This window comes from Balaenoptera physalus (genome assembly GCF_965194825.1).
Source record: "Balaenoptera physalus genome assembly, chromosome: 8".
Classification (NCBI taxonomy): domain Eukaryota; kingdom Metazoa; phylum Chordata; class Mammalia; order Artiodactyla; family Balaenopteridae; genus Balaenoptera; species Balaenoptera physalus.
Genome location: NC_138887.1, coordinates 43,100,997 through 43,125,731, shown reverse-complemented (window position 1 = coordinate 43,125,731; position 24,735 = coordinate 43,100,997). Strand labels below are relative to the sequence as shown.

General features: G+C 34.4%; 1 protein-coding gene across 1 annotated transcript in view; it reads left to right on the top strand.

Moving 5' to 3' along the window:
* Positions 1 to 24,735, top strand: part of PCLO (piccolo presynaptic cytomatrix protein) — a 369,605-nt gene that overhangs the window by 282,629 nt on the left and 62,241 nt on the right. The window contains exons 14-19 of the mRNA XM_082472536.1: positions 1,865 to 1,915; positions 5,017 to 5,141; positions 13,820 to 13,846; positions 21,043 to 21,136; positions 22,364 to 22,435; positions 23,995 to 24,175. Of these exons, the coding sequence (XP_082328662.1) occupies positions 1,865 to 1,915; positions 5,017 to 5,141; positions 13,820 to 13,846; positions 21,043 to 21,136; positions 22,364 to 22,435; positions 23,995 to 24,175 (550 nt within the window). The remainder of the gene's footprint in view (positions 1 to 1,864; positions 1,916 to 5,016; positions 5,142 to 13,819; positions 13,847 to 21,042; positions 21,137 to 22,363; positions 22,436 to 23,994; positions 24,176 to 24,735) is intronic.

The following is a 24,735-nucleotide window of genomic DNA, read 5'->3' as shown; positions in this document are numbered from 1 at the left end:
TACCTAAAACGATTTCATTTTTCATGTAGTTAGGTCCTAACTATTTAACTAGTATTTATGCCCTAACATCTTAGTAACCGTTGGAAAAAATAATACCCATAAAATGAAATAAAAATGATATATTTATTTCATTGTTAATAATTCAAATTATGTATCAGTGGGGTATGTGCCTGATGGGCACTGCACAGCTACTCAAATGGTGGAATTGGTTTGGACACTGACACTCTCATTTCCTGTTCCACACTGATCTCACTGATTTTCTTGCAGTACATTTTTTTTTATCACCACAGTCATCACAAACCGGCCTCACAAAGGTATGACATTATCGAAAAGAAATACTTGTCTCTAATCTTAAACTGTAACTATCTGGAGCTGGTAGTTTGCCCACTGTACAACAGATATTACAATATCCTTCTGTGCTCTTATGAGTTCACTGCCATACCGCAGAACTTTTAAAGATGGTCCATACATTGATTCTCTGTGTTGAATCTAGTTATGTTTGCATGATCATATGTCAAATGAGTTACAACTGTCAAAAGTAAATCAAGACAAAACACATTATCGTTACTCTTTTTTTTTTTCTGGTCTTATTTTTGACCTTTTATCTCTAGTTATTCCCCAACGTTCCTAACTGAGATGCAAGGATATCTGGTTTTAGGAAACTCCCCATCTTTAATTGAGATAGAAATAGTTTCAGGAAGTTGTGTGGTCCTTTTTCTAGATTCAGTTTCTTTTTCTTAAAATTTAAACAGTAAAATAATTATTAAGTAAATATAATGGTTCATTACCTAGCAGTTTATCCTTTGCAGCCAGAGCGTAGTTTCTTATAAAAGAGCTGAACTAATAAAGGATATATGGCTTAGAAAATTTAACCCCTACTCCATAACCTTACCAATGATTACATTATTTTTATTCTTATTTCACAGATCGAGACCTGGAATATAGCTGTCTTCTTTGATTGCTCTCATGTCTAGCATAAATTTATAAAAGAAAAGGTAGCAGAACAAGTATATACACCTAAGTATTATGAATTTCTCCTTTTCTGGTTAATTATTAAAATAAAACCAATATTATGTATATATAGGGAGACAGGACCTTATTTGTAGGGTAGCAAGCTTGCCTCCATTTTAGTAAATATCTCCCTATAGTGATGCCACGTTGCCTGAAATTCTATTATAGATCTAGAGTCAGGGACAGCATCTCTTTTTTGGTACAAAACTGTACATTCTATTGAAATGTAACAATTCAGCAATTAGTCCCTTAATCAGCAGAATGAATCACTTTACCAGATCACAGTCCTAATGGTTTTTAAGGCTTTACTGACATAAGGAAATTATTAAGGAGATGAGAACTTATATAGACAGGGATGGAAGTTTAATTAAAAGAGTATGAAATACTAAGAAGTGATTGCCTGGGTGTTCCACTCTAGAAGGGAGTAGGAACAGGCTGAGAACCCAGCAAAGGAATATAAGGGTGGACTTTTATAACTTCTGGGCTCCTAGGCAGTTGAATAAAAACAGTACCTTTTTCATTCTCTTATAGATACTTAAAATCTGTTCATATTTAAATTGAACACTTTCAACCAATATTGTTCCATTTCTTAGGTAATTGAACGTAGATTACTGCAGGTATAAAATTATAGCCTCGAAACAGGCTTCACAAAATGAAAAAGGGATTTATGTATTTATAGAATTAAACATGTATTGAGAAGTGTAAGTAGACACCCTAATCTGAAGCAGCCAAATGGGTGAAATGTGTTCTCCAGGCAGGGTGTGCTCTGACCAACAGAAATTAATTCAGAAGGAAGTTGAAATGGTAAATCCTATGAAAGGTTTATCTATTAATCTATGTTTTGACATTGCAGCCTACTGATGCAACAAAGGTTGTCTCTCATCCAATTACGGGGGAAATTCAGGTATGAAAGTTTTTAAAAGATCATTGTTATACCATCTTTTGTGGCTCTTTTTCCCACTGGTCTGTTGAAATTGTAAGCATTGTTAGAACCTTTCCTGTTTTATAACATATATAGATGTATAATGAAAAAATACAATTTTACAGAAAAGTATTTTAATACAAATACATGTTTTATTAAATCTAATGATATCTGTGGAATTCTATACTTCGAAGTCTGCCTGATACCTTAACAGTATCAGTGTATTATGCCTCGGTTACTTTATACATGTTGAAAGTGTTTCAAACATGATAGATTCTCCTGGATATTTGAAGGTTCCTCTTAAAGAGTTTCATGAGTCTAATGCTGTCCTCTTTTCTTCCTCTGATCAATAATTGTCAAATAATTGCTGAGCAGTTCTTTTAGAGCAGTGTTTTTCATACTGGGGGTCATAACCAATCTGTAATTTATCAAATCAATTTAGAGGATTTTGACCAGGAAAATAGAAGAAAATAGTATAAATCACTATATTTTTTAGTTCTGTATGTGTGTTTCTGTGTTTATATTGCATTGTACATGGGCAAAGTCAAAAATGTTAGAAAAACTGTACTTTAGATGGTACCAAAAAGTAATTTAGTGTAGATAAGAAATGTCATGTGGAAAGAATTAACACAATACCAAATAATAACTATTTGAAGATAGTACATTTCAGATAAGGGAAAGAGAACAGTGAGTCTTAGTTGCATCTACAGTACATTTTCACAAAGGGTAACAGAGATTTGAACTAATTTGAGGGTAAGCATAGAGAAAGGGGGAGTGTTTTCCTGGAAGAAATGGTACAAGGAAAGTTTCTTCTGCCAGAGGGTAGTGAAAGGAACAGATCTGCCTTGCTGCAGGAAAATGTTCCTGTATAGATAAGTTGAGACTAAATTAAAAGAACCTTGAACAGAAGCCAAGGGATGTTAGCCACGACATAATAGAGTGATCAGGAAATAAATATTTTGGAGTGAGGGAGAGGCTAATTCAAAGCAATATGTGATAGAAATTCATAGAGCCTTGGCCTCTAGAAAGTATTATGAAGAGTAGGACACAAAGACAAAGAAATCAATTAAGTGTTATCTAGGTACACCCTGATTCAAGCAGAAGTGGAGTATGAGAGTGGAAATGGAGAAAGAGTGCAGAACGTGGGCACCTTACTAAGAAGGAGCCAGCAGGATGGAGTCGGGATCACCTGTGTGCTCTTGATCTTGCTGTATCGCTGCTATTTCCCACTTCTAGAAAAACAGACCTGATGTTTCTTTATTTCACATGCAGCACAGAAAATGCTAGGTGTTCTCATTCATAATATCTCCTTCTCTCTGCTCATTTTTTTAAACTTCTTGCTCATGGGCCAATATGTGCTGTTTCTTTTTGGCTTGTTGTTTTTATTTGTCCTTATTTTATTTTCCTTTCCCTTCAGTAGTAATATTTAATTCTATAGTGGAAATTTACTCTAATAATTTTCCTTCTTAACACCCAGGTTATTTTCTTTTCCTTTTTTTTTTTTTTTGGATATTTTCTTATGACAGTGATTTCAAGTTTTTACATTTTATCTTTTGTCTTTTAGCAAAACCTTATTCCAAATGAAACCGTATATAAACACCCAAACAATGAATTGCCAGCATGGCGTAGCTCTGGTTTAGGGTTACTGGGGGCATCTCATTCTCTCTCAGATGTAACCTCCAAGCAACTCTCAGTGTTCTCTAAGGCACCAAATTTACAGAGTACATTTTGGAAAGCACTGTCTTAGGGTAGCCTGCAAATCTCAGTTTCAATAAGAAATGATTTTACTGCCTTACCAATTAAAAGTGGACTTGTAGGCTAGCAGAGAAAGGAGAAAATGGAGAAGAATTTCTCCTTAAAGATTTGGAAGCCATTCTAAACCTCATTGAAATTAATTGCAAAATAATTCTTCTATTTCAGTACTCCATTAGAGCACAGTTACTGCAGTTCTAAACTTTTCATTTCTCCTCTTCCTTCACGGCCCTTTGTTTCATTTTTCATATTGCTTCCATGATGGTCAGAGAGACTCTGGGCCTTCCTGTACTGAGGAAAGCAAAGATTCGTTTTCTGCCACAAAACATAATAGATCAAAATTATGCTGAAATTAGGAAATTATTTTAATTATTAACATGAAGACTATCTCATCTAAATTATTCCGTTTTCAACATAAACATAGCGTATCTGTTTTGTATGATTATAAAAAATACATTCATTTTTTATTTATGGATTTTCTTTTTCAAAATATAGATCCCTTCCTTTCTGTTATTTGATAAACAGAAACAGCAACAAACAGAATTGTCTTATTCTAAATGATGCCAAAAGAATCTTTCATTTGTGATGGTGAAAAATTAGTTAATTTGATTATTTTGAATCATGCAAATATTAATTTGAATTGTAAGTCTTTTACTATTCAATGACAATTTTACAACAGCCATTAAGTATCTATGAGACAGTGCCTCTTCTTTTCTCTTCAGCTTCTAAAATTAAAGAACAATATTTCATTATCTTAGCCTCACTATTAAGAAAGCACGCACAGAAAGAACAGCTATAGGTTTATCAGCTAATGTAATATAGGAAGGGATAAAATCTACACATTCTTAAATATTCTTACAATTCAGTACTAACATCTTTGTCTTTAAATAATGATTCCACCCACTGCTAATTACTTGATGAAAGGCAAAAGATATTTTCTAATAAATTCATCAATTATTTAATTTACTTACAAAATTCTGGCAATTGTATTTATGAATGTTAACATTTCTGATTTTCCTAAGAGTAGAAATTTAGTTTAAAAATGGAGCTAGCATTCACTGTGTGATTATCCTAAATGAATTTTTGACAGGCCAGAACTTTCACTGTGGAAAGAATGAACAGCACATTTACTAGGAATTAATGTGTGCCTGGGAGCTCCCAATTAAATTAGACATTAACTGGTCTGTTCAGTTTCAAATAAAATGAAAGTAGCAGTTGATGCTTCTTGTGAGAACTTTTTTAAAATACTGGTAAAATACTGAATAATAATGTATTATATGTTTTTTAAAACAAAAAAATAATGTTCATGGAATATTTGCTGTCCCTTTAAGCTTCAAATCAACTATGATCTTGGAAATCTCATAATACATATTCTCCAAGCAAGAAACCTTGTCCCTCGAGACAACAATGGTTACTCAGACCCCTTTGTTAAAGTGTACCTTCTTCCAGGGCGAGGGTAAGTAAAGAAGCAATATATTCTAAGTATTGTAAATATTGCCCTATGGTTTAAAAAATAGTGATAGTGTCTTCTGGTCTCTAATTTAAAGAGTTTAATATCTTTTCCTTAGTTTTATCTACATGTCATATTTATTTATTTCCAATTAGTAAGTAAGGTGGAATTAAAAATTTGTAATTAGGCCTTAATGGGTTTTAGGAGAGCCATGATCGTAACAAAACCTGCCTGGATGAGAACACATCAGTATTTCAATTCTGGAAAGCACTTGTGCTATGACCAATCAGGTAGACATTAAAATCATTTCAGGAATTATTTGTGGAAGATTTAAAGAATTAGTTTACTTTTCAAAATGTATTTGTGAAACCAGCGTTCAGGGACTCATCAGTTACTCTTTTATAGGACATGTGTATTATTCAATACATTAAATGTTCATTAACTGACTTGATATATTATTATTCATATGCATATTTTCAAATGAGTGTTTTAAAATTATAAAATAAAGCTTTAGTTAGCATCTATCATCTCATACAGGTAAAATAAAATGAAAGGAAAAATAATCTCCTTGTGATGAGAAGTCTTAGGATCTACTGTCTTAATAATGAGATAAACAATATATTTAGTCAGAAGACACAATTAGCAATCATGAAGACAGGTCAATTGAGATTGTTTACTTTAAGGTACAGAAAGAAAAAAGAATGAAGAGAAAGGAACAATGCCTTAGAAACCTAAGATATCATAAAGTATACAAACATACACAGAGAGGCAGTTCCAAGAGGAGAGAAAGAGAAAAGGGCAGAAAACATTTTTGAAGAAATAATGGCAAAAGATTTCTCACATTTGTTGGAAAAAATCTGCACAGCCAAGAAGCTCAACAAAATCCAATCAGGATAAACAGAAAAAATTTATACCAGGTCTCTTCATAATCGTACTATCAAAATCCACAGACAGAATCTTGAAAGAAGCAAAAGAAGTGGCTCATCATATCCAAGGGATCCTCCATAAGATTAACAACTGATTGACAATCAGAAACCATGGAGCCCAGAAGGTAGGGAGATGACATAATCAGTGTACTAAAGGAAAAAGATGGTCCACAAGGAATTCTGTATGCAGCAAAACTGTCCTTCCTTCAAAAATAAAGACTTTTTTTTTTTTAATAAATAAGACATTGGAGAGGACCTTCAAGATGCCGGAGGAGTAAGACGTGGAGATCACCTTCCTCCCCACAGATACATCAAAAATACATCTACATGTGGAACAACTCCTACAGAACACCAACTGAATGCTGGCAGAAGATCTCAGACTTCCCAAAAGAACAGACACCAGAGGGAGACCTACATGCAGAGACAGGGCCAAATCCAATCAGAACACCAGGAGCTGTGCGAACAGGGAAGAAAAAGGGAAATTTCTCCGCGCAGCCTCAGCAGCAGCGGATTAAATCTCCACAGTCGACTTGATGTACCCAGCATCTGTGGAATACCTGAATAGACAATGAGTCATCCCAAAGTTGAGGCGGTGGACTTTGGGAGCAACTGTAGACTTGGGGTTTGCTGTATGCAGCTGACCAGTTTCTGATTTTTATGTTTATCTTAGTTTAGTTTTTAGCGCTTGTTATCATTGGTGGATTTGTTTATTGGTTTGGTTGCTCTCTTCTTTTTTTATTATGTATTTATTTTTTTATTTTAATATTTTTTTTAATTTTTTATTTTAATAATTTTATTTATTTTCTTTCTTTTCTTTTTCTTTCTTTCTTTCTTTTCTTTTCTTTCTTATCTTTCTTTCTTCCTTTCTTCCTTCCTTCCTTCCTTTCTTTCTTCCTTCCTTTCTTTCTCTTCCTTCCTTCCTTCCTTCCTTCCTTCCTTCCTTCCTTCCTCCCTCCCTTCCTTCCTCCCTTCCTTCCTCCCTCCCTCCTTTTATTCTGAGCCATGTGGCTAACAGGGTCTTGGTGCTCAGGCTGGCTGTCAGGCCTGAGCCTCTGAGGTGGGAGAGACGAGTTCAGGACACTGGACCACAAGACACCTCCTGGCCCCATCAATCGGCAAGAGCTCTCCCAGAGATCTGTCTCAACGCTAATACCCATCTCCACTCAATGACCAGCAAGCTCCAGTGCTGTACACCCCATGCCAAACAACTAGCAAGACAGGAACACAAACCCACCCATTAGCAGAGAGGCTGCCTGAAATCATAATAAGTTCACAGACGCCCCAAAACACACCATCAGACACTGTCCTGCCCACCTGAAAGATAAGATCCAGCCTCATCCACCAGAACACAGGCACCAGTCCCCTCCATCAGGAAGCCTACACAACCCACTGAACCAACCTTACCCACTGGTGCAGACACCAAAAACAACAGGGACAATGAACCTGCAGGCTGTGAAAAGGAGACCCCAAACACAGTAAGTTAAGCAAAATGAGAAGACAGAGAAATATGCACCAGATGAAGGAGAAAGGTAAAAACCCACCAGACCAAACAAACGAAGAGGAAATAGGCAGTCTACCTGAAAAAGAATTCAGAGTAATGATAGTAAAGATGATCCCAAATCTTCGAAATAGAGTGGAGAAAATAAAAGAAATGTTTAATAAGGACCTAGAAGAACTGAAGAGCAAACAAACAATGATAAACAGCACAATAAATGAAATTAAAAATTCCCTAGAAGGAATCAATAGCAGAATAACTGAGGCAGAAGAACAGATAAATGACCTGGAAGATAAAATGGTGGAAATAACTACTGCAGAGCAGAATAAAGAGAAAAATGAAAAGAGGACAGACTCAGAGACCTCTGGGACAACATTAAATGCACCAACATTCGAATTATAGGGGTCCCGGAAAAAGAAGAGAAAAAGAAAGGGACTGAGAAAATATTTGAAGAGATTATAGTTGGAAACTTCCCTAATATGGGAAATGAAATAGTCAATAAAGTCCAGGAAGTGCAGAGAGTCCCATACAGGATAAATCCAAGGAGAAACACGCCAAGACACATATTAATCAAACTATCAAAAATTAAATACAAAGAAAAACTATTGAAAGCAGCAAGGGAAAAGCAACAAATAGAATACAAGGGAATCCCCATAAGGTTAACAGCTGATCTGTCAGCAGAAACTCTGCAAGCCAGAAGGGACTGGCAGGACATATTTAAAGTGATGAAAGGGAAAAACCTACAACCAAGATTACTCTACCCAGCAAGGATCTCATTCAGATTTGACAGAGAAATTAAAACCTTTACAGACAAGCAAAAGCTAAGAGAATTCAGCACCACCAAACCAGCTTTACAGCAAATGCTAAAGGAACTTCTCTAGGCAGCAAACACAAGAGAAGGAAAAGACCTACAATAACAAACCCAAAACAATTAAGAAAATGGTAATAGGGACATACGTATTGATAATTACCTTAAATGTAAATGGATTAAATGCTCCAACCAAAAGACATAGACTGGCTGAATGGACACACAAAAAAAGACCTGTATATATGCTGTCTACAAGAGACCCACTTCAGACCTAGGGACACATACAGACTGAAAGAGTGTTCCTGGAAAAACATATTCCATGCAAATGGAAATCAAAAGAAAGCTGGAGTAGCAATTCTCATATCAGACAAAATAGACTTTAAAATAACGACTATTACAAGAGACAAAGAAGGACACTACATAACGATCAAGGGATCAATCCAAGAAGAAGATATAACAATTGTAAATATTTATGAACCCAACATGGGAGCATCTCAATACATAAGGCAACTGCTAACAGCCATAAAAGGGGCAATCGACAGTAACACAATCATAGTAGGAGACTTTAACACCCCACTTTCACCAATGGACAGAGCATCCAAAAGGAAAATGAATAAGGAAACACAAGCTTTAAATGACACGTTAAACAAGATGGATTTAATTGATATTTATAGGACATTCCATCCAAAAACAACAGAATACACTTTCTTCTCAAGTGCTCATGGAACATTCTGCAGGATAGATCGTATCTTGGGTCACAAAACAAGCTTTGGTAAATTTAAGAAAATTTAAATCATATCAAGTATCTTTTCTGACCACAACGCTATGAAACTAGAAATCAATTACAAGGAAAAAACTGTAAAAAATACAAACACGTGGAGGCTACGCAATACGCTACTAAATAACCAAGAGATCACTGAAGAAATCAAAGAGGAAATCCAAAAATGCCTAGAAACAAATGACAATGAAAACCTATGGGATGCAGCAAAAGCAGTTCTAAGAGGGAAGTTCATAGCAATACGATCCTACCTCAAGAAGCAAGAAAAATCTCAAATAAACAACCTAACCTTACACCTAAAGCAATTAGAGAAAGAAGAACAAAAAGCTGCCAAAGTTAGCAGACGGAAAGAAATCATAAAGATCAGAAATAAATGAAAAAGAAATGAAGGAAACAATAGCAAGGATCAGTAAAACTAAAAGCTGGCTCGTTGAGAAGATAAACGAAATTAATAAACCATTAGCCTGACTCATCAAGAAAAAAGGGAGAAGACTCAAATCAACAGAATTAGAAATGAAAAAGGAGAATTAACAACTCATACTGCAAAGGATTATGAGATTACTACAAGCAACTATATGCCAATAAAATGGACAACCTGGAAGAAATGGACAAATTCTTAGAAAAGCACAGCCTTCCAAGACTGAACCAGGAAGAAGCAGAAAATATGAACAGACCAATTACAAGCACTGAAATTGAAACTGTGATTAAAAATCTTCCAACAAACAAAAGCCCAGGACCAGATGGCTTCACAGGCGAATTCTATCAAACATTTAGAGAAGAGTTAACACCTATCCTTCTCAAACTCTTCCAAAATATAGCAGAGGGAGGAACACTCCCAAACTCATTCTATGAGGCCACCATCACCCTGATACCAAAACCAGACAAAGATGTCACAGAAAAAGAAAACTATAGGCCAATATCACTGATGAATATAGATGCAAAAATCCTCAACAAAATACTAGCAAACAGAATCCAACAGCTCATTAAAAGGTTCATACACCATGATAAAAGTGGGTTTATCCCAGGAATGCAAGGATTCTTCAATATACGCAAATCAATCAATGTGATACACCATATTAACCAGTTGAAGGATAAAAACCATATGTTAATCTCAGTAGATGCAGAAAAAGCTTTCAACAAAATTCAACAGCCATTTATGATAAAAACTCTCCAGAAGGTAGGCAGAGAGGAAACTTACCTCAACATAATAAAGGCCATATATGACAAACCCACAGCCAACATTGTTCTCAATGGTGAAAAATTGAAACCATTTCCACTAAGATCAGGAACAAGGCAAGGTTACCCACTCTCACCACTGTTATTCAACATATTTTTGGAAGTTTTAGCCATAACAATCAGAGAAGAAAAAGAAATAAAAGGAATCCAAATCGGAAAAGAAGAAGTAAAACTGTCACTGTTTGCAGATGACATGATACTATACATAGAGAATCTTAAAGATGCTACCAGAAAACTACTAGAGCTAATCAATGAATCTGGTAAAGTAGCAGGATACAAAATTAATGCACAGAAATCTCTTGCATTCCTATACACTAATGATGAAAAATCTGAAAAAGAAATTAAGAAAACACTCCTATTTACCACTGCAACAAAAAATAAAATACCTAGGAATAAACCTACCTAAGGAGGCAAAAGACCTGTATGCAGAAAACTATAAGACACTGATGAAAGAAATTAAAGACAATACAAACAGATGGAGAAATATACCATGTTCTTGGATTGGAAGAATCAACATTGTGAAAATGACTCTTCTACCCAAAGCAATCTACAGATTCAGTGCAATCCCTGTCAAACTACCAATGGCATTTTTCACAGAACTAGAACAAAAAATTTCATAATTTGTATGGAAACACAAAAGACCCTGAATAGCCAAAGCAATCTTGAGAAATAGAAATGGAGCTGGAGGAATGAGGCTCCCTGACTTCAGACTATACTACAAAGCTACAGTAATCAAGACAGTATGGTACTGGCACAAAAACAGAAATATAGATCAATGGAACAGGATAGAAAGCCCAGAGATAAACCCACGCACATATTGTCACATTATCTTTGATAAAGGAGGCACAAATATACGATGGAGAAAAGACAGCCTCTTCAATAAGTGGTGCTGGGAAAACTGGACAGCTACATGTAAAAGAATGAAATTAGAACAGTCCCTAACACCATATACAAAAATAAACTCAAAATGGATTAAAGACCTAAATATAAGGCCAGACACTATCAAACTCTTAGAGGAAAACATAGGCAGAACACTCTATGACATAAATCACAGCAAGATCCTTTTTGACCTGCATCACTGAGAAATGGAAATAAAAACAAAAATAAAGAAATGGGACCTAATGAAACTTAAAACCTTTTGAACAGCAAAGGAAACCATAAACAAGATGAAAAGACAACCCTCAGAATGGGAGAAAATATTTGCAAACAAAGCAACTGACAGAGGATTAATCTCCAAAATATACAAGCAGCTCATGCAGCTCAATATCAAAAAAATACCAGTCCAAACCGAAAATAGACAGAAGACCTAAGTAGACATTTCTCCAAAGAAGATATACCGATTGCCAACAAACACATGAAAGGATGCTCAACATCACTAATCATCAGAGAAATTCAAATGAAAACGACAATGAGATATCACCTCACACTGATCAGAATGGCCATCATCAAATAATCTACAAACAATAAATGCTGGAGAGGGTGTGGAGAAAGGGAACCCTCCTACACTGTTTGTGGGAATGTAAATTGATACAGCCACTATGGAGAACAGTATGGACAGTCCTTAAAAAACTAAAAATAGAACTACCATATGACCCATCAATCCCACTATTGGACATATACCCTGAGAAAACCGTAACTCAAAAAGAGTCATGTACCACAAGGTTCATTGCAGCACTATTTACAAGAGCCAGGACATGGAAGCAACCTAAGTGTCCATAGACAGATCAATGGATAAAGAAGATGTGGCACGTATATACAATGGAATATTACTCAGCCATAAAAGGAAACGAAATTGAGTTATTTGTAGTGAGGTGGATGGACCTAGAGTCTGTCATACAGAGTGAAGTAAGTCAGAAAGAGGAAAACAAATACAGTATGCTAACACATATATACGGAATCTAAAAAAAAAAAATGATTCTGAAGAACTTAGGGGCAGGACAGGAATAGAGACACAGACGTAGAGAATGGACTTAAGGACACGGGGAGGGGGAAGGGTAAGTTGGGACGAAGTGAGAGAGTGGCATCAACATATATACACTACCAAATGTAAAATAGATAGCTAAGGGGAAGCAGCCGTATAGCACAGCGAGATCAGCTTGGTGCTTTGTGACCACCTACAGGGGTGGGATAGGGGGGGTGGGAAGGAGATGCAAGTGGGAGGGGATATGGGGATAGAAATATGCGTATGGCTGATTCACTTTGTTATACAGCAGAAACTAACACAACAATGTAAAGCAATTATACTCCAGTAAAATGTTAAATAAATAAGACATTGCCAGAAAAACAAATCTGAGAAACAGTTTTTTCCCAGCTGAGTTGCCCTTCGAGAAATACTAGAGAGAATTCTGCAGGCTGAAATGAATTTAATTCAGACATTACCAACTAACCATATAGAACAGGAAAGGGAAGTTTTTATTTTGTGTTAGTTTATATCTTTATGTAATAGTTATAACTGTAATTTGTCTACTTTTTTGAAGTATAGTTGATTTATAATGTTGCATTAGTTTGTAGTATACAGCAAAGTGATTCAGTTATACATATATATGTATATATATTCTTTTTCATATTCTTTTCCATTATAGTTTATTACAAGATATTGAATATAGTTTCCTGTGCTACACAGTATGTGACCTTGTTGTTTATCTATTTTATATGTAGTAGTTTGTATCTACTAATCTCAAACTCCTTATTTATTCCTCATCCCACCACTATTTTTTTTAACATGAATATGACAAACTGATAACTTCTTTCTGCCTTTGATTTGGGTCATTAGACCTTCAGTGTTATTTAATGACAGTATTATGGGACAAGAGGAAATGACTGCCAAGGGTATTTCTCCAATCAGCATTTGCTAATGAATGAATGAAAATAAAGCACTGTCTTTTATTTTCTATCTTCTTTAATATCCTGGAGTATCACCTTTTATACTATAAGAGAGTGGTTATCCTTTATTTGTTACAGGATATGTTTCAATTCGACTGTTGCAAACTTGAATAACTGGAAAGGTCAGGCAGGTGGCATGAATATGTCAGTCCATTCTGCAGTAGGTAACAGAGAAAGGGTGGGAACTATAGTGAAATGAAGAGTGAGGTCCCACCTAAAGCTATCCCCATGCCATTTGTCAAACAAGACATGCCTTCTGGGTGGGATTTGACCAAAAAGCAGGCTAATGTGCTACTCGTATTCAATTCCTAGCCCTTTCATTAAATTACTCCTAATTATTATAGTGGCCAAGACCTTGGAATTTACTACACTTGTGAGGTATTATTTTCACTTTACTTCTAAGATTATTTTCTGCCTCATGTTGTTAATATATTACGGTATAGCTCCTCTAGTTTTTATTCTCACATTTTCTTCCTTATTTCTGTTCCTAACTTTTTTCTTCCTGTCTTTCCTACTTTCCTGCTGTATCCTTCATTCTCGCTCTTGGAATCAATGCAGTCAAGTCATGGTTGTCCAGAATGCAAGGTAGAGTTGGTTCTCTTTCAGTGTCACACTTCAATGAAATGTCTAGAGTTCTCTTGTTTGCCTTTTAAGTACATTCAGCTGCAGTTCAACTTTGGCTATAATTTTTATTTTTCTACATGTTGGAATCAGTTGAATTAGGCTAATAGCAGACTATTCTGACCACAGCATTACTAAATATGTGTAGCAGGTATGTGCATTGGAGCCCAGAAAAGTAGAAAAGAGTAAAAACATAGAATGGTGTGAATAAGGAACTATCACTTTGAAATTAGATATAACTAAAGTTTTCATTTATAATTTGTCTGCTAAAATTCATTTAGCTTCTCATGCAAAAATCATGGCTCAGGTTCTTCTTAGTCTTCTATGACAACCAAACAAAAAAATCTAGTCATTTTTCAAAAGGAATTAACTGATCTTCTAGATGACCAGTACTGGGTGTGTATCTCATCTTAAAGATGATAGCTGTCTGGTCTTTTACCCTCACTTAGACCTGATATTGAAACATCTTCATGCCTTTATACCTTCTGTACCACAAAATTATTGCTGTGTAATATAGGATGCCATAATCTGCCTGCTCTAGGGTGTTAGCAACAGCATAAGAGCAACCTCCTTGGTTTGTCTGTTTTCTGCTAGAGCATGTTGCATCATTACATTGTCAGCTAAGGATATTTCTTAACACATAGCCAAAAGCATTTTTTTGCACATCTCATTGCATTATAAATTAAATGTGTTATTTAGTTGGGGAGGTGAATCTTGTACCATCTGTAGCAACAGGGTGATGGGAATTTTAGTCCCACCCAGAATATTAGTGGTACAGAATTTTTTGTCTGTGACATTAAAATTCAGCATCTTTACTAAACCTGACAAGCTGTTGCCCAAAAGAGGCAGTTTCTGATTTGTAAAGGCTTAAATATTTAAAGATCTCAAAGAACAGTATTAGTCACTACAACCTTTCTGGTGCCCAGAAACTTTCTGTTTCTTTGAAACCACATAATTATGGCAACCAGTAAAATTTGATACTGAGAAAGGTTGCTTGTTATGACTGGCTCTCTCATCTCCAGATCTCTCAGACTGATACGCGAAATGAGTTTTGTTTCGAAGAGATAGTGTCATTTTACAACAGACGTTATCAGTCACTTTATTCAGAAGCTTCCTATCTTTTATCCAGAGAAACTAGGGGGAAATTGTCAGAATGACAATGATTGTCTATATTTAACTTAGAAGAGAACATGTTTTCTGTAAATGTAAATAATGGTCGAAATAATCTGGGATGTATTAGATTACAATTTAGAAGATCTAGAGTCACTTTCTCATCATATCTTTCATCTTTAAATGACTTTCATCATCTCTTCGAGAATTGTCAATGTGGAAAGGAATTATACTGATGAGGCACTGACATTGTAAATTAGCCTGAGGAGGCCAATGAGCGAAGTCCTTAGGAACTTGGATTTGAATTTCAGCCCTGCCACTTAGAAGTTGTGAGGTTTCTCTAAAACTATTTCCTCTTCCACCTAGGAATCATGATAGCCCCCCTCCCAGGGTTTTTGTGAAACACAGGGAGAATGCACCAAAAATGATAAGCATAATGTCTGGCACGTAATAAGCTCTCAATAAATGGCAGTTGCTATTATTGCTAGAAATATGTATAATAAACTTCATGTAGCCAATGGTCAGTTATCCCTGCAAAAAAGAAATGCAGAATGCTTGGGCTACTGAATTACACCAAATTATTTAACAACACTATATAGAAAATCAAACAACTTTTCTTCAATAATAAGTGTAATACATCCTTCATTCTTAAAATTTTTTTTAAAATGTCGTGTTAACTAAAAGAATTTCACTGGTCCAGTTTTCTTGTCTCCTTTCATTTCCTCTTGCCATCCTTTAATCAAGATACTCATAAGCTCTGACAGCCCAAATGTCAGCCGAGAGGAGGTGAAAGAAAGACAAGGAAATAGCCTGAAGAGTCCATGAACTCAAAACTTGTCCCCGGATAATTAAGAAATGGAAATGAGCATATCTGAAGGATTTCGTTGTGGTTTTCTCTCATTACACTGTTGGGCAAAGTACAGATTTTTTTCCCACTAATGAGATTTTGCCATGACTGAAGCTGATTTTTGCTGTCATGATACCTGGAAGCCTAATTCCTGGCTGGACTTTCTCTAAACACCCTTGTTAGCATCTCAAACTATTTCCTCTGGAAAGAATGTAAAGCAGATTCAGGTGTGTATGTATTTACAATTTGAAGGCCAAAACTTTTTATTTCAGTAGATTTTAAAGGAAAAAGAGAAGTACAAACATGTTTTAAAGACCCATCCAAAAACCATTTATTTAGCACAGACTGCTCCAGACTCTGTGCTGGGGTTGGAATTGAGAACACAGCCATAGTGTCAGACCTCAGGGAGCACAGAGGACAATCAAGTGACAGCCCATAAATGCACTATTGCACACAGAGAAACAGAGCTTATAAAATGGGATATGCTCTGTGCTTCTTTCTGAATTAAAGGCAACATCCTCAGAGGAGTAATTTTGAAAAAACTACACACACACACACACACACACACACACACACACACACACACACACACACACACACACACACACACACGTATTTTTTCCAATCAAGAAAAAACAAAAGAAATGAAGACCTTCAGTACTTTAGATAATTCTATGAAAGTTAAGAACAAACAAGCCATTATATTCCATTCTTCTTTCTCAATTTTTTTTTACAGAGAAACTCAGAGAACTTTTTTTTCTGCTGGTTTAGGAGAGGGTAATTGAATTTTAAATACCTTTTTCTGCCAGCCTTAAAATCATATCTACCTATGAGAAAATGATTGTCCAATAATAAAAAAGAGAAAGAAAGAAAAAAGAAATTAGTCAAAACTTTAAGGAAATAAAGGTTTAGATTTTTTTAAGTTTTTGGCCACACCCCACGGCATGTGGGATCTTAGTTCCCTGACCAGGGATCGAACCCACGCCTCCTGCATTGGAAGGCAAAGTCTTAACCACTGGACCACCGGGGAAGTCCCTAGATTTTTGTTTGTTAAGCACCGTGTACCATCTTGATTAATTGACTTTTTATTTTCCCTTATTAAAAAACTTATCTGATTATTACATATGACTTAATTGTCCTAAAATAATGTCATTATTGCAGTCTTCCCATGAGGGATTGTAGTGTGTTTACCAGACACGGTAGGAAAGGAAAAGGAACTCCACTTATTTCTCAGCCTGGATTTCTGCTCACATTCCAGAATCCCTGGCCACCTTCAACTTGTAAATCCACAGATTTTGATATGGCAATGAGAACTGTGGAGTTTTCAATTGTGTAAAGTGGGAACACAGCCCATTGACATCATGCCCAAGATGGTCAGTACATAGTAGCTATGAAACAAGGGTTCTTGAAGGAAGAGCTTTGTGTGGCCATCTCTCCGTGTCAGGAAATTCAAGTGTGAAAAGATTGCAAAGGATCTCATTGACATTTACACAGGTCAACCAGGGCTGGTAGAGGCAGGATCAGGAGAAAGGTGTGTTTACCCTCGTTAACCCTAAAGGACACAGACCTTGAATCTTGAGAGAACTAGAGATTCAAACTTATTAGTAAGATTAAGATAACCTAGTAAAGTGAACATCTAGATTTTTCCCAACTAATTGGGGTTATATGTGAGTGTACCTGAGCAAAAGTAAATTTTTATAATAATTATCCCTAGTTGTTCCACAGCACTCTCTTAGTCTTAGGATATACCATTCAATATTTCCCCAGGCAACTCTAAAGCTGACCTCATTTTCGATATGTGTATATATACACACACTATAAATAATTTATGTTGTATATAGAAAACATTTAATTTGAAGTGTACAGTTTTTGACTGTAAAATAAAGAAGACAAACTAGACACTTCAGCTAATGAAACCTGCAATTAAGAAATTTTATGATGGGCCTAATCAATTGAGTTCATATAGCTCATGTTTCAGAGCAAGAAATTAGTTTCCCTGTGTTTGAAACCTGGTCCTATGAATTAATAACTATGCAACCTTGCCAACATGCCTGAATTCCTCTGAGCTTCAGTTCTTATCAGCTATAAAATAGGATAATAAATAATACTGGACTCATAGAGTTGCCTTGAGGATTAAATAATGTAACACATGAAAAGCTCTTAGAACTCTGCCTGTGAAAAAGTAGCATTTCGTAAATGTTAGCTGTTATTATTTCAATGTGCTTACTTTATAAAGTGCTTCTCATGACATAATGGTATGTCAGTACAATTAAGAGTTTTGCAGTTGTACATTTTGATAGAGCATAATTCCTGGTGCAGAGCTGGCATTCAATAATTTTGCTACATATGGGTGAAAAAATGAGTAAAGTATGCATGTGAAATATAACAATTATTAATATTTATAAATAAAAATATGTTGACTAATACATCTTTTTGAAGACATTTCAATAGTTCAGAGTATTTTAATATATACTGACATATCTAGAATTTTAGTAAAAATACGTGAGTTTGCATTTGACATTAATTTCCATCTTCAATCTTATTTTAAAATTTTGTGCATTCAATTTTTCAGAATTTGAAAAGAATAACAATTTTACCACTGTTCACTGTATTATGAATCTTATCCCTAATATGTTTTTCCCATGGTCTCACCACTTGGATAATTAAGTCCAAAACAGAAACTTAAAGCTCATACTACACAATGTGTTTTTTTCTTAGTATACCTACTACAGGAATAGCCGTGAATTCTAAAGTAGCAACCAAAGTTGGCTATTAACTTAAAAGTGGTCATATTCATTCTTCTTATGTCATTAATTTAAAGAATCAAAATCATAAAGTATAAAGGGATATAATTTGCTAAAATAGTTATCAATTTTGTTATAAAATATTTTAAACTTAACTGAAAATTATAGAAAATACTGTCACAAATACTTGTGTTCTTGCTATCCAATTTTATCAAATCGTAACATTTTGCTCTATTGGCTTCAGATTTTTTTTAATAAAAAATATATTACAAGTACCCCTGAAGTCCTCTGAAACCATTCCCCTGTCCTCCTGAGATAACCACAAAATAGTTTAACGTCTCTAATTCCCAAGCTGTCTTATGATATTAATGTTTGTCATCCATATATACAAGTAGACATAAATAATTTACAGTATTATTTCATGTAATTTTAACTTTATATCATGATAATTTACGATAGGTTTTCTTCTGCAAATAATTTGCTCAAGATTTTTTTTTAAGATTTATCTATCTTGATAAATGAAGGTGTATTTCATTTAACTTAACTGCTGCTTAAATTTCATTGAATACATATATCATAATGTATTTATTTATTATATTATTAACACACTATTAGAAACAATGTTGCAATGAATGTTCTTTAACAAATTCCTTTTGTACATGTGGGAGAATTTCTCTAAAGTAGAAGTGGAATTAAGTCAAAGTGGAATTTTCTGGGTACTTGAGTACATAAACTTCACTAGACATAGACAAATTTACCTAAAAAGTATATGTACAAATGTATACTTTCTGTCCACAGTCTATGAAAGTTCCTGTGTCTTTGAATCATTGCCTGTACCTTTCCCCAGAATTATTTGCACTTTGTGCTGAATGACAAAATTGTCAAATCCTACTCTCTTTTTTTGTACATTCAGATAGGTTGGTTACAAATGAGAATAGTGCTGCTTCATTTCTTAAATTGGATTCAGTTCACAGTGGCTGAAATGTGAGGTCCTAGGAGACATGAGCTCAGTGGTTCTCAGTGGTTCTCAATCTTGACAATACTTTAGATTTACCTAGATCATTTTTAAAATTCTGATGCTCAAGCCTCAACCCAGACCTGTTAAATAAGACTCTCCTTGGGGGTGAAAGGCAGGGGGATGTGGGTGCCGTGCTAGTTGCCCCACCTACCACCCTGGGAACTCAGATCCCAAAGTGATCCTAATATGCAGTCAATGTTGGAAATTATTGCCCTTGTGTATGTCTAATAAGAGAATAAAGCCAGAGGGAGAAAAAAAGATGCTTGGCTGTAGACCCATCTCTAAAAGTGAGTGGTGAACTGGAGCTTGATTCTTAATAGTTTTATCTAGAATGAATAAGTAAATTAGCATCTGGGGAACAATAGTAGGTATTCCAGAATTTGGCAATGCATGAGACCAGGAATATAACAAGAGTTAGTCTGCTGACAGTTGGGAATAAAACTACAGATCCAGGGTCAGGATTAGGGTAAGGCAGTTTATGAAGTCCAGGCACGTGAATGGACCCCAAAAGAAGTAGGTTTGTTTTCTAGGCAGAAAATTTGGAAAAAGCCAGTGAGTGTTAGAGAAAAGCTTTGTCTGTGTGGGCACCATTGGCTCATAGCAAATAGCAATAATTCCAACCCCATTAGCTGGTTGATGCCAGTTATAAATGCTTTGTCAGACTTAATTAGAATAAGTTTTGAAAGTAAGTTATGCTTAAATGTGTAAGATATAAGCTTCTAACTGGTGATCAGAGGGTATGGAAGAGTCAAAGATAAACTGAAATGCCCCAAGTTATAATGAATGAGGAAAAGTTTTGATTTGGTTCATCATTTGTAACATAAGCTATTGACATAAACCAAGAATTTGTATTTAATTAAGATTGTTTCATAACTAGATTAAGTATTCTACTTTACCAAGGGTGTCAAAATCTACTATAAATATAAGGTAACAAATGTTCATCGAATCTCAGCTATAGCAACAGCCATTTTTCATCCTTTCCTCAGTCAGTACAGTTATTTCAGCTTTTTACAGAAAAAAATGATTTGAAAGACCATTTGGCTTTGCTGACATGATCAGTTGCAAAACTATTGGAAAGTTAAATATCAAAATATTATTTATAGGACAAGAAGATATTGACATTACTGTATAATACATGTAATTATCTCACACATTCAGGAGAGATTAAGATTTGTAAAATTGTATTCTAGTTAGAACACCTAAAAGTTTTCTTTAAAAAAAACATACCTTAGGGAAAATAAAACTAAAGGCATCCAAGATATTTTTAAATTGTCATTGTGCATTCAACTTAAAATACAGTTTAAGACATGAGGATGATGAGACGATTACATAGTGATTCAAAACAAAATACCTTTAAAAGTCTGCATGCCCTTCAGGTTGACTATGAAGTCATCGGTCAAGGTAAATAATCAGGGTAATTCTTTCTCTTTTTCCAATTCAGTGCTGAGTACAAGAGAAGGACTAAATATGTTCAGAAAAGTCTTAATCCTGAGTGGAATCAAACAGTAATTTATAAAAGTATCTCCATGGAACAGGTATGCAATGATTATTTTCTATATGACAGATTTAGGCTAATATAAAAATAGTGATGACAGAATTATTGAAAGATTGTGATTCATATCAATTTTTCCATACAAACAAAAAAAATTAAGTAAAATACATGCAAGAAATATAGCCAGTAAAAGGAACTGGGTGCAGTTCGAAGATACAGTGAAAGAAAATGTGCACATTTTGACAAAACAGCTAAAAAATAAACAAAATGAATAAGGCTAGTGGGACATTTTCCACTGATTATTTCAAAATTAAATATTTCAATAGACTGGGCTCTATTTATCATATTTTGAGGGAAAATATTTTCCAGCTAGCTGTATTTTGACTTTCGTAAACAAAGAAGAAATAAGATTCAGATGCACTGAAATGAATTGCCTCTCCTGGCAACAATTTAGGGATCACCTCTTTTCTAAATTGAGGCTTCCTACAGATCTGGCATTGTGCAACTAAACTGTACAGAAGAAAGCATGAAGAAGACTAGTGTAAAGGATTATCACAACAAATAGATGACTCTAAGCAAAGTTGCATCAATGTGTTTCTGAAAATCTTCATGTCATAACTTTGTATCACTAATAGAAAATAACTGATGGTTTATAAAGATGAATTCAGAGAGAAAAGAATACAAATAGAATAGGAAGAAGACATCCATGAAAACAATTTACAGATGAGTTGTCTTTCAAAATGAGGTTTCTAATTTATCCTTTGGAAGATTTCTTATTTGACTATGAAATTGAAGCTGGATATAAATTGTGATCTGGGTTCTTGAATTTAAAATAAGTTAAATTCACCTGCAGAAATAAGACAGTGCTACTAATGTGTTTTGGCAATTTACTGAAACAAAAAACTATAATCCAAATACTCTGAATAACCTAGACATTTTTGCAACCTATGAATTTCATGTATTTAAAGAGTATATATAGATTCTGCTTGGTACTTTTAATAATGGGCAGGGGTAGAATAACAGGAAATAAGTAAAAATCACCCTTTTTTTTTGCAAAATAGTGAGGTATGTTATGATCAAATACTTGGTTGGACCACAAAATGATTGACAGTTTACATAATATTGAATGTAAGTATACAGTTTTATATAAAGTATTTTTACATAAGCGGAAAGAGTTCAAGGAATGAAAATATAAATGAGTCTATTATATGAGTATAATGAAAATTTATGATGAGAAATGAGGTTAATGACATTTTGATTTGAACTGTAGCTCAAGAAGAAAACACTGGAGGTGACAGTCTGGGATTATGATAGATTTTCTTCCAATGATTTTCTTGGTGAGGTGAGCCTATGGTTTCCTTTTTTTTATTTGCTTCATTATAAACCATCAATTAAATCTTTATGGAAAGCATATTTCTTAAGTGTATAAGATAACTATTTCTGGATAAAATTCTTTGGTGGATAGAATTTATTTACGAATGACTCTTTGAATAGATGAATAGCAGCTGGAGAAATAATTTTCACTTTACCACTTGATGTACTTTATAATTAATTTGCAAGATGAAATATTAATTGTTTTGATAGAAAGTTATATAATCATGCTGTGAATCCAAATGATTATGTAAAAGATTTGAGATAAATTTATTGTATTATAAAATGAGCTGGATTTTTTTCAAATGCATTTTCAGTTTATTAATTGCTATTCCTCATTGCACGTATGAATGACTTGATGTGACATTTTACATATTTCTTTTAAGTGTCCCACAAAACATCTCAAAATATTTTAAGAAGCAAAACTAGAAGTAGGAGAAAACAGTAAAAACAATTTTTATAAATTCACAAGGAATGTAACCTAATTATGAAATGTGGCAGGATGGTCAGATTCTGTGATATTTTTCATCTGTCATAGTCCAAAAATACATATTTTGTTTAGTGATCTTTGCTTAAACCAGAAGTTATGAATTAATGTTAAAAAAATAAATCTCCAAAAATATATAACACCTAGAAAATACAATTTCCTTTTGATAGAGACAATAGAAAACAGTTGAGTAGTCTAGGTGACATGAGGTCTTATTTGGTTCCTACACTCTGTACCTCTTTCCCATCAAGACTAGATCATTTGAACTTCACCTGCAGGCTCCATGTGGTATAGCCACTTGGACTAATCTTGGTCTTAGACAGGACTGCTCTAGAGTACGGTTATATCTGATTTATTGTCCTATTTCAAAAAGCTCATTTATTGAAGTCCTTATAATTTATTGTTCACATGAACCTAAAGCATATATCCATTGTGTGATTTTATTTTTTTAATATCTGCTCAAATTTAAGATGCCAACTACTGTAAAATGCACCATTGTTTATGTACCACTAAGAAAGAAAAAATGTTGCCAATTAAACCATGACACAGCACTTTCTTATTGTAAACTGTTGGTAATATCTCTGTTTCAAATGTGAACTAAAGTATGTTTTAAAATAGAATAAGTTAGTAATTGAAAATTAGCCATTCTTTTTCATTTTGTCCCTCTTGTAACTAAAATCAAACTATCTGCAAAAAAACACTAGCCCAGTTTAAGAATATCATGTGTCCATTTAACAAAAGAAGACTTTATTTCATAAAGAGATTGACTTGTGACTCTACCTTTTTGCATCATCTCCAAATAATTTAATTAATAGTCAGAGATGTCGTACAGTTCGATTTAACCAAACGTTTATACAGCATCTGGTATGCACAAGACATTCTCAGTATCATGGGTGAAGAAAAATGAGGAAGACCTCATCATCCTAAAGGTTATACTATATCCTTTGACTTATGTCCTTGAATAAGTTTCAGATCACAGAAAAAAAACAAATGAATTACAGCTTAATCCATAAATTTTATTCACTTACTGCACTTTTTTTCAGGTATTGATTGATTTATCTAGCACATCTCACCTCGATAACACGCCTAGGTGGTATCCTCTCAAAGAACAGACTGAAAGCATTGATCATGGCAAGTCCCATTCCAGTCAAAGCAGCCAGCAGTCCCCAAAGCCGTCTGTCATCAAAAGCAGAAGCCATGGTATCTTCCCTGACCCATCCAAGGGTAGGAGATATTTCAAGTAGAAAAAAGCTTTTGTCTGTTTGTTCACTCAGTATCTTCTTGAATATGAGTGCCTGTATATTTAATATCTTTTGAAAGGTATTATATTGGGAAATATTTAATATAATATCATGCAAAGAGTAATGGATATGGAATCAGGAGAAATGGGCTTTAGTCTCAGATCAGCCCATAATTAGGTTGATGCCTTTGTGATCTTCACCTCTCTGGTTCTCTGCTTTTCAACCTATAAAATAGAGGAGGTTGGGTTATATGAGCTATTGAGTCTTTTTCAGCTCTCAAAATCTTGGTTAATATGACTTTATAAAATACGTTGGGGTATTTCATAAAGAAAACATAAAAATCCTCAACAGTTCATTGACTAGACATAATCATCATTACCATTTATGCATGTTTCTTCTGTTTAAATCCCTATTTTTTTCATATATATATTCTTACTCATAAATCATATATGTAATATATGGACATAAACAGTTTTGCATTCTGCTTTTTAATTATATCAGAAACATTTTCCTCATGTCATCAAAACAATTGGTACGCTGAAA